General features: G+C 38.4%; 3 protein-coding genes across 4 annotated transcripts in view; all 3 read right to left on the reverse strand.

The window, feature by feature from the left end:
- LOC100748798 (inositol-pentakisphosphate 2-kinase) overlaps positions 1 to 14367 on the reverse strand; it is an 81625-nt gene that overhangs the window by 26067 nt on the left and 41191 nt on the right. The gene's annotated exons all lie outside the window — the stretch shown is intronic.
- On the reverse strand, positions 5804 to 10962 carry LOC100749031 (protein BTG2-like). Its single transcript, XM_012393407.2, has one exon. The coding sequence runs from the start codon at positions 10765 to 10767 to the stop codon at positions 10252 to 10254; it is 516 nt and encodes a 171-aa protein (XP_012248830.1). The 5' UTR covers positions 10768 to 10962; the 3' UTR covers positions 5804 to 10251.
- On the reverse strand, positions 11938 to 14365 carry LOC100748912 (protein BTG2-like). Its single transcript, XM_012393420.3, has one exon. It carries the CDS (start codon positions 13602 to 13604, stop codon positions 13089 to 13091), a length of 516 nt encoding a protein of 171 aa, XP_012248843.1. The 5' UTR covers positions 13605 to 14365; the 3' UTR covers positions 11938 to 13088.

Consider the following 14367-nt stretch of genomic DNA (forward strand, 5'->3'; position numbering starts at 1 on the left):
TGCCCCCCCCCCCCCCTCGCCGGCCAATCCGACATCGTCGCTGTGAGTATGTAGTTGTAGATTGTAGTCATCACCGCTGCACCGGTACTGCCATTTCCGCGTCCCTAGCCCCTTTGGTCCCGCACGCTCGTCATTCTCCATTCTCACCAGCGCCTTCGTATCAGCCTCTGTATCCTCCTCCCAGACTGTCATCCACGGCGCATCACCTTTTGTGGTTCCTCTTTCTCTATAGCACAATAATTCGTCGCCATTTCGCAGTCCTCCTCTCTTTACGAGAGGCAAAGTGCCTCGTATTCGTATTTGTTCCACATCGTCATGGCCTGTGAACCTCAATGGCGAGAAACCTTAACAACGCTCGGGAACGGGTTTTTGAACTGCGTCTCTGTTCCTTGCAGATAAGATTTAACCTCTTTCGTTATGAAATAATTTCAGCTCGAAGAAGGAAAAACGAATCGTCTCACCCGGTTCCGATGAAATGTTTTCGCCATTTCGATCTTGTATGACTTTTCTGTTGGGTTTACGCTGCGCCTGAACAGGGTACGACTTCTGTCTCCTTCGTATGGACTCGCCGTTTCCAATCAAACGTTATTTAATCACAATTCCTGCACGTACATCTCTCTGCCGGAAATTTGTGATTTGCTTTATTCCGTACATGCATACATTTGTATAAAATGTCGAATAATTTTAATCCACTCTTAAATAATTTTAATCCGCGTACATGATTGTGAAGTTCCTTCCTTAAAGAAATATTTTATCCTACCTAATGATTATACTATAAAATTCGCATTGCTCCTCACTTCTACGATCTTTACGATTAGTCGTAACTTTTAGAATTTCAGAAGAATTTCTATTTTGCAAGCTGACAGATCCATGTAAATTTAACGAATTCCGAACAGGAAGATACTATTATAATATCATGTATTTTTCTGTAAACATACTCTGATTAATCTGTAAACATACTCTAATTAACATGAATGTATTTCTTCGCCCAAATATATGACGTGTACACACACGCGCGAGCACCGCGCGCGCGCGCACACACAGAGCGTGCAATTGACGCACTCTCTTTTCGAGGTAAATTGCGGCTGATTTTCAACTTGAAAGTTCGACTTTTAATAGAGTTACGTATCGTATTCCCACGGTAACACACTTCTTCTAACTTTATCTTTATTCTAACTCTATCTTCTAACTTCTAACTTTAATTGGCATCGTTTATGACGATAAACTCGTCGTTCTTGCGAAATTAGTTCAGTCGCTCGATCATTGAACATCGACGATTACCTGGTGTTTGATTCATCGTTTATCCATCATTGTCGCTCCACAACCACGACTCCATACAGATATGCTCTCGTTCTAACACTAAAACGTTGAGTAAAAGCTCGTCATCGATATCGATACTGACATCTCACGCGATATGAAGCCGATTTGTATCGTTAGAAAGTAACAAGAAAAACGCGCTCGGATTCATTAATTATTCCTGACTATCATTTTGTGGAAAGTGCGCTTTTCTGTGGCACGACAAACTCGCTATGTGAAACTTTTGGGAAATTTTTATTCATTTTTCGAAATAGACATTTCAATTTTGTACACATGTGTGCTATCATTTAAACATCTTCGTTTTCCAAATTATTTCGATAAACTGCAATTGCAAAAATTAATTTGCGACTAGATATTATACTATTATGTTAAGCTGTAACATTTATATAATATTTGTTGAATTTAGGCAATTGTGAACATACGATATACAAACAGTCAAGAAGTAAAGGAGAATATATGGATGCTACATATCTTTTTATCGGACAAGTAGAAGAGAAACAATTTACAAGTTATTAATGCATTTAAGAATAAGTATTGTAGGAAACACTTTTATGAGAACAAAGGAAATCATTTTCGTTCAACTGTTTTTCATTTTGCCAATAGTACCAGTTCAGTGTCATAAGAAATTTTAATTCAAGAAACAAAATTTGTCGACGTCTGCGCTTACGTTAATGATTAATCTAATTTCTATCACAGACATAGAATAACTTGTAAACAGAACACGATATCGTATACATTACATATGTGGAAGAAATCTTGGCTATTGCATACAAAGGGGCAATCAAGTGAACGATAATTTTATATGTATATCTGTAATTGACTATCAAAATTATGAAATTAAAAATTAAAGATAATATAGTTATAACATGCGTAGAATAAAATTTTTAATTCTGAATGAATGTGAATCGAAGTACACACACACACACAATACAATAATTTTTATCTCATCTACGATACATGGCAATTGCGTGATTTGCAGTAGTCATCCTAAATTGGAAATTGTACATGGAATTGTTAACGCTTTTTTTTCATTTTCATCAAAAATTTCGGATATATGTAGTTATGTCGTATGTAAGTAATAGAATCACGTCACTTTGAAACTTAATTCTACTATCACAGTATGTACCTTGAAAAAATATAGTAAAACGAGCAATAATGTTTAAAATATCCTGTTTTATCATGACGCGCAAATCGTTTTAAAATAGCGAAAGAATCTTACTCTATTAACAAATATATTCATATACTGCAATATATATTATAAAAATACACAAATACAAGTGTAACTTTTGAAACGAAACTATAATCAAAGCAATAAATGAGATTTTCAAGTACATACATGTGTATGACATATATTTCGATTTGATTCTTATTATATGTACAAATTACTAAAAATCAAGAGAAGAGATAAAAGAAAATATGAATACTTCATCAAGCATCGTATTGTACTTAAGGAGGTATTCTAGTCTAGAGGCATGAATTTCGGGCAGTTTTTGAACCTCTGTACAAACGAAACAAAAAATATTTTTACTATCCATTTTTTTATCATTTGTTTATTGATATTTTAAGATTATATAAAAAATTAAACGAAAAAAAGAAACTCAAAATTCACAAAGTTATGAGCTGGCAAAGTGGGGGGTACAAAAAAAAATTTTTTTCACAAAATGGCGGCCGTCCGAAACAAAAATTTTTCGAAACAAAATTCAAACGGCCGCCACTTCGTGAAAAAAATTTTTTTTACTTTTTTAAGGTTCATGCTATAGCGGCATCTGTACTAATTAAGAATCCGTTCGGCTTTTTTGTTTCAGATGACCAGAAGAGTTGAAATCATGCACGCCAGAACACTCTCTTCTTTTTGGATCCCCCACTTTGCCAGCTCATAACTTCGTGAATTTTGAGTTTCTTTTTTCGGTTAATTTTTTATGTAATCTTAAAATATCAATAAACAAATGATAAAAAAATGGATAGTAAAAATATTTTTTGTTTCGTTCGTACAGAGCTTCAAAAACTGCCCGAAATTCATGTCTCTAGACTAGAATACCCCCTTAATAATAATTTATGATTTCGTTATACAGGGTGCTTGGTAACCGGTGGTACAAGCGGAAAGGGGGCGATTCTACGCGAAAGAAGAAGTTGAAAATATAGAATAAAAATTTTGTTTAATCTTTTCTTTTTCTTTTTTAAATTTTTCCATCGAGACAACGATCTACAGTGAGATCCGTTATAACGTACCGCGCGCGTACCGAGCAAAAATTCAAAGTCGATTTTCTCGAAAACAAAGCCTCGAACGAAAAATTTTTATTCCATATTTTCGACTTGTTTTTTCGCATAGAATCACCCCCTTTCCGCTTGTACCACCAGTTACCAACCACCCTGTATAATTTGCCAAGATTCTTCCTAGTATATATTATTGTATAGTTTGTGAACTACTTCATACTGAATATTTATTATATTGAAATAGCGACATTATGAAAAACTCGATGTTCAAATATGTAAATTTATCGATCTGCGAACTAATACAGAGGAAATTGGTATGTGGGATTTAGGACAAAAATCAAAACACTAGACAGCGGTATTTTATATTCATGAAATTTCATAAGCACGAGGCCTTTGTTTTTATTATCTCTGTACAAAAACAGTCGAAAAAATTATAGATTTCTTTTGATAAAGATTTAATTTTTTCGAGCTCACGGCATATGTACAAGCGGGAAATGATAAACATAGTAACCTAAAAACTAAATATAATTATACATTGATATAATAATAGATATATAATAATTATAATTCGTAATAATTAATATTAAACCTACAGTCTACAGATTCGAGAGTGTACGTAACGTGTTCCTCGTGTCTGTTCCATGTATCTCGTCAAAGTTTATTCGTCTACGCGTGAGTGTGTGTGTATGTATTCGTGTCTGCCACGTATGTTTTACATGTGTTTGTTAATGACGGTATAGTATACATACATCGGTAAAGTGAATTTCTTTTATGCAGAGTTCTTCGAACAGATTATTTCGCCCGCAATTATTTTGAAATCATAGCGTGTCGTGTTATATCGTATCGTACGCGTCCAATGTATGTATATGTATAAAAGTTTGTCTATGTATGTCTCTATGTGTCTTACAATTAGCTGTCCTGCCTGTTCTGTACGTTTGTGTATATGTGAACGAATGTTTCTTTTTTACTTGTGCACTGGCCAACAGGGTCGCCGAATTCGGATCTCGATAACCTTGGGTCAGTGTTCTTCCCTTTTGGTTTTCGTCTCAAACGAGAATACGTAATAAAATCAGTATGAATTTTCCCTAATCGATACAGTAAATGCGGTATCACAATTATGTTACCACGATGAGACCCACGGCCCACTTTATCCGAGTTGAGCACCCCTGTCAGGCTATACGCTCTCCTAATGTCCAATATCCATTCTCCTTTTTATCCCTCGTTATACTCTCAAACCTCACCCTCTCCCTCTCTCGCTCTCTTTCTTCCACGCTTTCTCTCGTTCTCACGTTCGAAAAAAAATGCTTCGACTCGGACTAATCGCTTGATTTTCCTTGTTCCTTTTTAAACTATACCCTCTCTTTATACTATATATCTCGTGCATTCTCCTTCCTGGTGTCCCAACAAAACAGTTTATTTGACAGAAAAGAAAGACACGCGGCATGTATGTAGTTTAATTTCGCGCTTCATATACATGTCAGATTTACTATTTCGACTATTGCCTTTCTCTCTCACACAATCTCAGTTACTCGTCATTTTATATCAACAGAGAAAGCGGAGGGAACACAATGAAAAATACGAACGGAAGACGCATGTATTCGCATTTATGTATATAAATCTATCTCGAAACAATCGCAAAATTGCACGTGTTTACGCGAAGCGAGACTGTAATCGATCAATATAATCAATATATATTATAATTTTGAAACCACAACCGTACAACTTATAATTAAACTAGCTCTAAAATTTCCGGCTATAGAAAATTAAAATCTATAAACTTAATATTAAAATATATACATACATAATGTTTGAATTTCATTTTGAAAAATAAAGAAAATAAAAAAAATAAATTCTCGCTTTCCGTCTCACGCGTCACTTTTGTGAATTCACGATTGAAATACATCGCATTTACATTAATATCGTATTTACAATTTTCGCGAATTTCAAAGGGCAATTGTTTGCAACAATCGCGCATATTTAAAAAAATTGAAATATTAAATTATTGGGATTTTTTGTACAAGTGTCGCATTAAATATACACGCAATAAATATTTTTTCCATTTGCACTTTGCAATATGTTCTCTTCCCTGCATTTCCCTCTCCTTCCTCCCGCAAGCGTTCTTTACATTCGCCCCAACCCTACCATCATCATCGTCATCATCATCCCCACCCCTGGCCCTAGCATACGTACACAGTGAACGACAATGTTTTCTCATGCAGAACTTTCTCTTGCTCGTATCTCATGCACGAGCTTGCTCGCAATTCGAATCTTGTTTTTTTTTTATCATTTATCTTGATTTTGTCTCGCTTTATTTAAAAAAATACTGAATTAACCAAGCTAAAATCACAGACTGCTGGTGCCATATCCCAGCGGGTTTGTACAAATTCTTCCTGAAGGACCCTATGTATAGTTACAAGATGTGTGTGTATGTGTGTATATATACATATATATACATGTATGTATATACACATATATATACATATATGTATATACACATATATATACATATAAATATGTATATATAATATATTCGTATATATATGTATATGGATATATAGTAATTACAATTCACTCATGAAACGGTGTTCTGCTTTTCTCTCACTCTCATTCTTGCAATTTGTTTCGCTGAGTTTCCGCTTGTTCGCTCGCTACGCGTGTCATGTCATTCATTTCGTGTATGTGTTCATCTGTTACGTGTGATATAATCTACAACGTGTATAATCCACATAGGCGAATCCAACGGCATATATTAAACGAGTACTCCCTATACGATATTGTGAAAATTTTGTTTTTTCCTGGCTCCAACAAGCGAAGGGCAAATAAAACGGAAAGGGAATGTTGTCTTTTTCTAGCTGTTGTCTGAAACTGCGCTATGTGATTCTATGGTAAGTACTAGACGGTGTGCGAGATTTTCTACGTCGCCGTTCGACTCTCACACTTTCACTTGTTTCGTCCAACATTACTTTCGACAGATTTCCCAATAGGTCGTTTAGAGAGAATCGGTTTGCATTTCTGATCTTCGAGATGAAAGAGCGAATTCGAATCTCTTCTTTTTCTATTCTTGTAGTTTTACGCGCTCGGTCACAATTTGAGCATGCTTAGCAATTTTAATCGAACGTTCACAAATTCGTATTAATGTGTTCATCGACTGCAAATTAACAAAATATGTAAACGTATAGGACTCGTTAAAGGAGAGAAACCAAAGTAACCGATAGGAACGATCGAATCTTTTCCAACATAAAGTGCAGCTCGTTTACGTGGATGGAAGAACATGCAAACAGAAAGAAGTGAAATTAATGCGTATAGACAACGTTCATATACATATATGTAATGCACAATCCGCAGAGGTTGATCGCGAACATAATTAATCTATAAATTAAATTCGTTTAAAATTGCCACGCATACTTTTCAATATAAACATATTTATATATTATATACTTTTAGATATTAGTACGATACAGGCACGTGTACTCATGATCTTATTCAGAGACGCATACACGCACTTCTAATTAGGTCGCTCTCGCACACAGAGATTGCTCATATTGTCTCTCTATTTTTAATATAATCACAGACATGGTTTCTATATAATTGCTACATACAAACACTTCTGATTCGACACCGAACGCGACAAGGCTACTCTTTCCATTTCGCTCTATTCTTCACAAACATACTTATCTTTTCTCTCTTCGTTTTTTGTCCTCTATCATACTATACGTGTTCACGATTTCATACTATGATCATTACAAATGAACGACACTCTCTCAAATTCTTGCACACCACGTTTCAATTTTTAGCGCGAGTTAATATTACGCGAATATTCCGAACAAGTATTTCCGTCACAGAAGAAAAGAAGAAACGATATATCATCCAATCATATTATCGGACGATGGTCGTTTTCATATTCTACTTGATAGTTATCAAAATCCCACTAAACTAGATACGCCATCGGAGAACCCATGATGAAACACTGTGTCTACATATATATATACATATACGAGAGTATGTACATATATGTATAATTGAACGATTTTATCTCGAAACAATAGAATTGTTATCAAGAAAGCTCCGAGAACCTAGGAAATTTCGTACGTTTTCTTAAAACTTTCTAGCTTTGAACAATGTAGGTGTCAGACAATTTTTTCTTGTTACTTTCTACTTCTTCTGTAAGAAAATAATCTTTGCAAGTCGGCATGTTTCCCCATTTTCCTGTATACATATTTTGAAAGCCGTAATGAGTATAAATACATTGTTAAAGTGAACATTTTTGTGTAATATTTTTGGACTTGAGAAGATTGACAATTCCTAGAATAAGAGTAATACAGTGTGTGTGAGAGAAGAATAGGAAAATATACATTAGCTCTAATAGTAGAAGTGAAAAGGAGAGGAAAAAATTGTCCCATATTTATATGGGACTCTCCTACAAAGTTACGAAAGTTTAAAAAAAATTTCATGTTTTAAGTTAGCAAAATTTTCTTGTAAATGAAATTGAAACACACACACATACACTTGCGCGTGTAACACGTAATATACCCATCACGACTTCTATTGCATATATATATATATATACATATATATATATATGTATAAATGAAACAAGGTTGTTCGATTGTACCAATTTTGCAAAGTAGAAAACTAAAGCGATAAGAGAAAGAGATCGAGCAATACAAAAAAAACTGAGGTTGCGATGAAAAGGATAAACTTTTGCTCACTCCTTATTCATATCAATATACATACATATATTCTTCATTTGACTCGATTCCTCTGTCACGTTCGAAACACCAGAAAAGATAATTATTCGATATATGCACGAAACATGCCCTCTCTTCGTTCGAAGAAAATCACAGATGTTTGCCTCATGTTTGTTGCTTGCTTTCACGCACACTGTACACGACACTGTTCCTTCCTTTCTTTCTTTCTTTCTTTCTTTCTTACTCTCAATCATCCTATATGGCAACACACGTACGCAACATAATATGCACGCAACGCACACGGCACACATTCTCACTTTCAATCACGCACTCAGTTTCTTGTGCTCTCTTTTATACATTCGTTCCCCCTCGCTCTATACTCGCAAAACAGATACATAATATACAATTTGGCGCAACGTATTCGCGCAAATATGGTTTCCATCGGCTTGCGCAATACGTGCTCTCTACATACATAATACCTATATATATGTACATATAAAACTCACGCATTTTGTTAAAGGTTTGTACGTATGAAGTGTAACATGTATTCTTATTGTGTCAACGATGCCAACGCGTGGATCGAGTTCGAGACTGCTCGACTACTGATGACCAATGAAACAATGGCTATGGCCGATCCAAGAACGATAATGGGCCACTGCTACGATACCAGTGACATCGAAGATAGTTGATAAATATGATTGCCGTTAGCATGCTTGTTAACGCGTGCTGTAAGAGAAGCTCCAGATCAAAGAAGAAAATGGAAAGGTTGACACAGATTGATAATCGTTTATAGTAACAGGTCTCTTCTGTATGTTGGACAAAGTGGCGACGGAAACATATATATATTGGTTTTTCTTGGTATGTGTTTGGTATACTCGTATGTGTGTGACTCGGTGGTAATTTGCATTGACCGTGCGAGGTTAGAGAGAAAAAAAATCCTTGAAGCTCAACCAGCGTATTGACCATGCGGATAGAAGAGAGAATGCAGTATACATGTTATTCGTCAATTTTTCACTGGAAAACCAATTGCTTCTTTTGTCATCTTCGTCCTCGATGTTCGTCCTTCGACTTTCATCAGCGGAGGGAAAGCATACCAAGAACATCGGAACACGAGAGGGTTCAGAATAATCAATTAGATTGATAGATAAAAAACGTTCGTGGAAGAAAAGAGATTTGCGACGATAAAAACACATTGTTGAATCCTTTCCATGAGAGGGGGAGAGGGGAGAGAAGCTTGTTTCGCTTTTCCTCTCACGAGAACAGAGAGAGGGCCACAGACTGGTTCGTTGTTCCCCCACTCCAGACGTAACTTCTTTTCGAGATAAACGGAAGTACGCGGGAGGTGAGCTGAGATCAATTTGTCGGTCTGAGAGAGACCCTCGGAGCGGAGCTCGCCCATATATTATTTTCTCACATTTGCGGGCGCGATCTCGCTAGCAGTCGGTATTTTCAACAGAAAAAGCTGGAAAAACTGGATCTTCTCGTGAAATACGCCAAAACGTATGAGGACCACTGGTCTAGTTAGACATCGTCGTTACGCGAACGCGCAATATTCTCCTCGAATATTCAAACGATGATGGTGCTCTTCTTGCCATGAATATCCTCTCTTCCTCTTTCGTATGGTTGACAAAAATTCAGGATGACACATATGTATGTGTACGGTTGGACTAGAGTCGGTCGTGATAACGATCGCTGGGATTCCGACAAAAGCTCGTCGAACGATACGTATTGGACGAATTTTTTCGGTTAAATCAACTTTAGCCAAAAAAAAACGGTTAAACACTTTTTTTACACGTTTGTTGTCCTTATTTAGATAGAACAATGCACACTTCATTTCCTTCGAAACTCGACTTATACAGAGTAAAATTGCGCGTTCGTGTGCACGAGTCAAACATTCACCCGACCGGAGGAACGCCATCACATATCATGAAACCCATGTGCTTTGATCAATCCGAGAGCGTGATGCACGTCCAGTGAAAACGAAACAAGATGCTAGTGTTGTTGCATCGATGAATTTACGTAGAAAAACGCTTCAACTGGAAACGAACGCGGCGATCTGCTCGCTAAATTGCGAATGCTCCAATAACAACGAATCCTTGCAACTTTCGAATTGCTGCTGCTGTTGTTGCTGTTGCTGTTGATGATGTTGATGCTGATGTTGGTGCTGATGAGATTCTTCCGGTTCAGGTTCTGTACGTTCGTATAAAACGCAAATAGACCCGTTTTCACCGATTCTGTAGGATACTTCCGATGGATCGATCCACATGGTGAGCTCGCTTGGAAACAAGCTATGCAATACCGTTGGCAGTAAACCGACGTTAGCACCTGCCTGTGCAATGACTGGATCCATTTTACCGTTGATACGTATGCAACGGTAACCGGAACCACGATTTGGTCGATCTGGGAACCAGTGATCCCTGTAACGATGACGCAAAACCTCCGTCAAAGAGGACTTGAACATCTCCAGCTGACGTTCAGACAGTTGACCTGTCTGAAGACGCAGTAGATGCACCAAAAAATCCGCCGCTGACACAATTTCCAGTCTCATGGTTGGTATGCAATGCGACCCAGGACGAACGGTCTATGATAGAATTTTGCTGATAATACAGTACCACTCTTCCTTTTCTTCCACTTCTTCCGTTGTTTTCTCGCCCGATAGAGACGTGAGAGGACGCGATCAAAAGAAAGCACTATTCCTTCCGTGATTCGAGAGGTCACGGCTCGAGAGAGGCCGTTGTTGCTCGCGGTTGTTCGATTGTACCAATTTTGCAAAGTAGAAAACTAAAGCGATAAGAGAAAGAGATCGAGCAATACAAAAAAAACTGAGGTTGCGATGAAAAGGATAAACTTTTGCTCACTCCTTATTCATATCAATATACATACATATATTCTTCATTTGACTCGATTCCTCTGTCACGTTCGAAACACCAGAAAAGATAATTATTCGATATATGCACGAAACATGCCCTCTCTTCGTTCGAAGAAAATCACAGATGTTTGCCTCATGTTTGTTGCTTGCTTTCACGCACACTGTACACGACACTGTTCCTTCCTTTCTTTCTTTCTTTCTTTCTTTCTTACTCTCAATCATCCTATATGGCAACACACGTACGCAACATAATATGCACGCAACGCACACGGCACACATTCTCACTTTCAATCACGCACTCAGTTTCTTGTGCTCTCTTTTATACATTCGTTCCCCCTCGCTCTATACTCGCAAAACAGATACATAATATACAATTTGGCGCAACGTATTCGCGCAAATATGGTTTCCATCGGCTTGCGCAATACGTGCTCTCTACATACATAATACCTATATATATGTACATATAAAACTCACGCATTTTGTTAAAGGTTTGTACGTATGAAGTGTAACATGTATTCTTATTGTGTCAACGATGCCAACGCGTGGATCGAGTTCGAGACTGCTCGACTACTGATGACCAATGAAACAATGGCTATGGCCGATCCAAGAACGATAATGGGCCACTGCTACGATACCAGTGACATCGAAGATAGTTGATAAATATGATTGCCGTTAGCATGCTTGTTAACGCGTGCTGTAAGAGAAGCTCCAGATCAAAGAAGAAAATGGAAAGGTTGACACAGATTGATAATCGTTTATAGTAACAGGTCTCTTCTGTATGTTGGACAAAGTGGCGACGGAAACATATATATATTGGTTTTTCTTGGTATGTGTTTGGTATACTCGTATGTGTGTGACTCGGTGGTAATTTGCATTGACCGTGCGAGGTTAGAGAGAAAAAAAATCCTTGAAGCTCAACCAGCGTATTGACCATGCGGATAGAAGAGAGAATGCAGTATACATGTTATTCGTCAATTTTTCACTGGAAAACCAATTGCTTCTTTTGTCATCTTCGTCCTCGATGTTCGTCCTTCGACTTTCATCAGCGGAGGGAAAGCATACCAAGAACATCGGAACACGAGAGGGTTCAGAATAATCAATTAGATTGATAGATAAAAAACGTTCGTGGAAGAAAAGAGATTTGCGACGATAAAAACACATTGTTGAATCCTTTCCATGAGAGGGGGAGAGGGGAGAGAAGCTTGTTTCGCTTTTCCTCTCACGAGAACAGAGAGAGGGCCACAGACTGGTTCGTTGTTCCCCCACTCCAGACGTAACTTCTTTTCGAGATAAACGGAAGTACGCGGGAGGTGAGCTGAGATCAATTTGTCGGTCTGAGAGAGACCCTCGGAGCGGAGCTCGCCCATATATTATTTTCTCACATTTGCGGGCGCGATCTCGCTAGCAGTCGGTATTTTCAACAGAAAAAGCTGGAAAAACTGGATCTTCTCGTGAAATACGCCAAAACGTATGAGGACCACTGGTCTAGTTAGACATCGTCGTTACGCGAACGCGCAATATTCTCCTCGAATATTCAAACGATGATGGTGCTCTTCTTGCCATGAATATCCTCTCTTCCTCTTTCGTATGGTTGACAAAAATTCAGGATGACACATATGTATGTGTACGGTTGGACTAGAGTCGGTCGTGATAACGATCGCTGGGATTCCGACAAAAGCTCGTCGAACGATACGTATTGGACGAATTTTTTCGGTTAAATCAACTTTAGCCAAAAAAAAACGGTTAAACACTTTTTTTACACGTTTGTTGTCCTTATTTAGATAGAACAATGCACACTTCATTTCCTTCGAAACTCGACTTATACAGAGTAAAATTGCGCGTTCGTGTGCACGAGTCAAACATTCACCCGACCGGAGGAACGCCATCACATATCATGAAACCCATGTGCTTTGATCAATCCGAGAGCGTGATGCACGTCCAGTGAAAACGAAACAAGATGCTAGTGTTGTTGCATCGATGAATTTACGTAGAAAAACGCTTCAACTGGAAACGAACGCGGCGATCTGCTCGCTAAATTGCGAATGCTCCAATAACAACGAATCCTTGCAACTTTCGAATTGCTGCTGCTGTTGTTGCTGTTGCTGTTGATGATGTTGATGCTGATGTTGGTGCTGATGAGATTCTTCCGGTTCAGGTTCTGTACGTTCGTATAAAACGCAAATAGACCCGTTTTCACCGATTCTGTAGGATACTTCCGATGGATCGATCCACATGGTGAGCTCGCTTGGAAACAAGCTATGCAATACCGTTGGCAGTAAACCGACGTTAGCACCTGCCTGTGCAATGACTGGATCCATTTTACCGTTGATACGTATGCAACGGTAACCGGAACCACGATTTGGTCGATCTGGGAACCAGTGATCCCTGTAACGATGACGCAAAACCTCCGTCAAAGAGGACTTGAACATCTCCAGCTGACGTTCAGACAGTTGACCTGTCTGAAGACGCAGTAGATGCACCAAAAAATCCGCCGCTGACACAATTTCCAGTCTCATGGTTGGTATGCAATGCGACCCAGGACGAACGGTCTATGATAGAATTTTGCTGATAATACAGTACCACTCTTCCTTTTCTTCCACTTCTTCCGTTGTTTTCTCGCCCGATAGAGACGTGAGAGGACGCGATCAAAAGAAAGCACTATTCCTTCCGTGATTCGAGAGGTCACGGCTCGAGAGAGGCCGTTGTTGCTCGCGGTTCGCACACAGGAGTCTTCACAAAATGGCGTCGCCGCCACGTCGCACGATCGCGTTTAGTATTCGTTCGTCGACGCTCCAGCGCGAAAAGAAATACTGAGCGCTTTTCGATTGTTCTTTCGCAAATATCGACTAAGATATGACACAATTTGTTCCAATCTTAAAAGTCTCGGCGATAGTCGCGCGTATCTTCTGTTTTAGAATTTTCAAATTTCGTTGGGATGGTCTCCCAAAAGCGACGAAATTAATCTGTCGTAAATCAGAGATGTCGTGACGATCGTAACTTTTTCGATCGTGAACGCGTTCCAACTCGTTTCTCCCAATCGATCTCTGAGATATACCACAGAGATTCGTTAAAACGATGAAACGTAAAATTCAAAGAACGCAGCAACAATAACCTTCTTTTCTTCTACGCTTCACTTAGTGCACCTTGTAACCGGGCAAAACTTTCTCGCGAAACTCAATCGACACACTTTTTTCCGACTCACACAACAACCGCACCCACCAACTGCCAACGACTTTCTAGTGGCAGCGACCGTCGACGCGAATGAAGTAGCTTTGTCTC

This window comes from Bombus impatiens, unplaced genomic scaffold (genome assembly GCF_000188095.3).
Source record: "Bombus impatiens unplaced genomic scaffold, BIMP_2.2 scf_0058, whole genome shotgun sequence".
In the NCBI taxonomy this organism is placed as follows: domain Eukaryota; kingdom Metazoa; phylum Arthropoda; class Insecta; order Hymenoptera; family Apidae; genus Bombus; species Bombus impatiens.

Bases quoted from the DNA above. Each gene is read 5' to 3' on its own strand.
- LOC100748912 (XM_012393420.3), bottom strand. From the start codon at position 13,604: ATGAGACTGGAAATTGTGTCAGCGGCGGATTTTTTGGTGCATCTACTG.
- LOC100749031 (XM_012393407.2), bottom strand. From the start codon at position 10,767: ATGAGACTGGAAATTGTGTCAGCGGCGGATTTTTTGGTGCATCTACTG.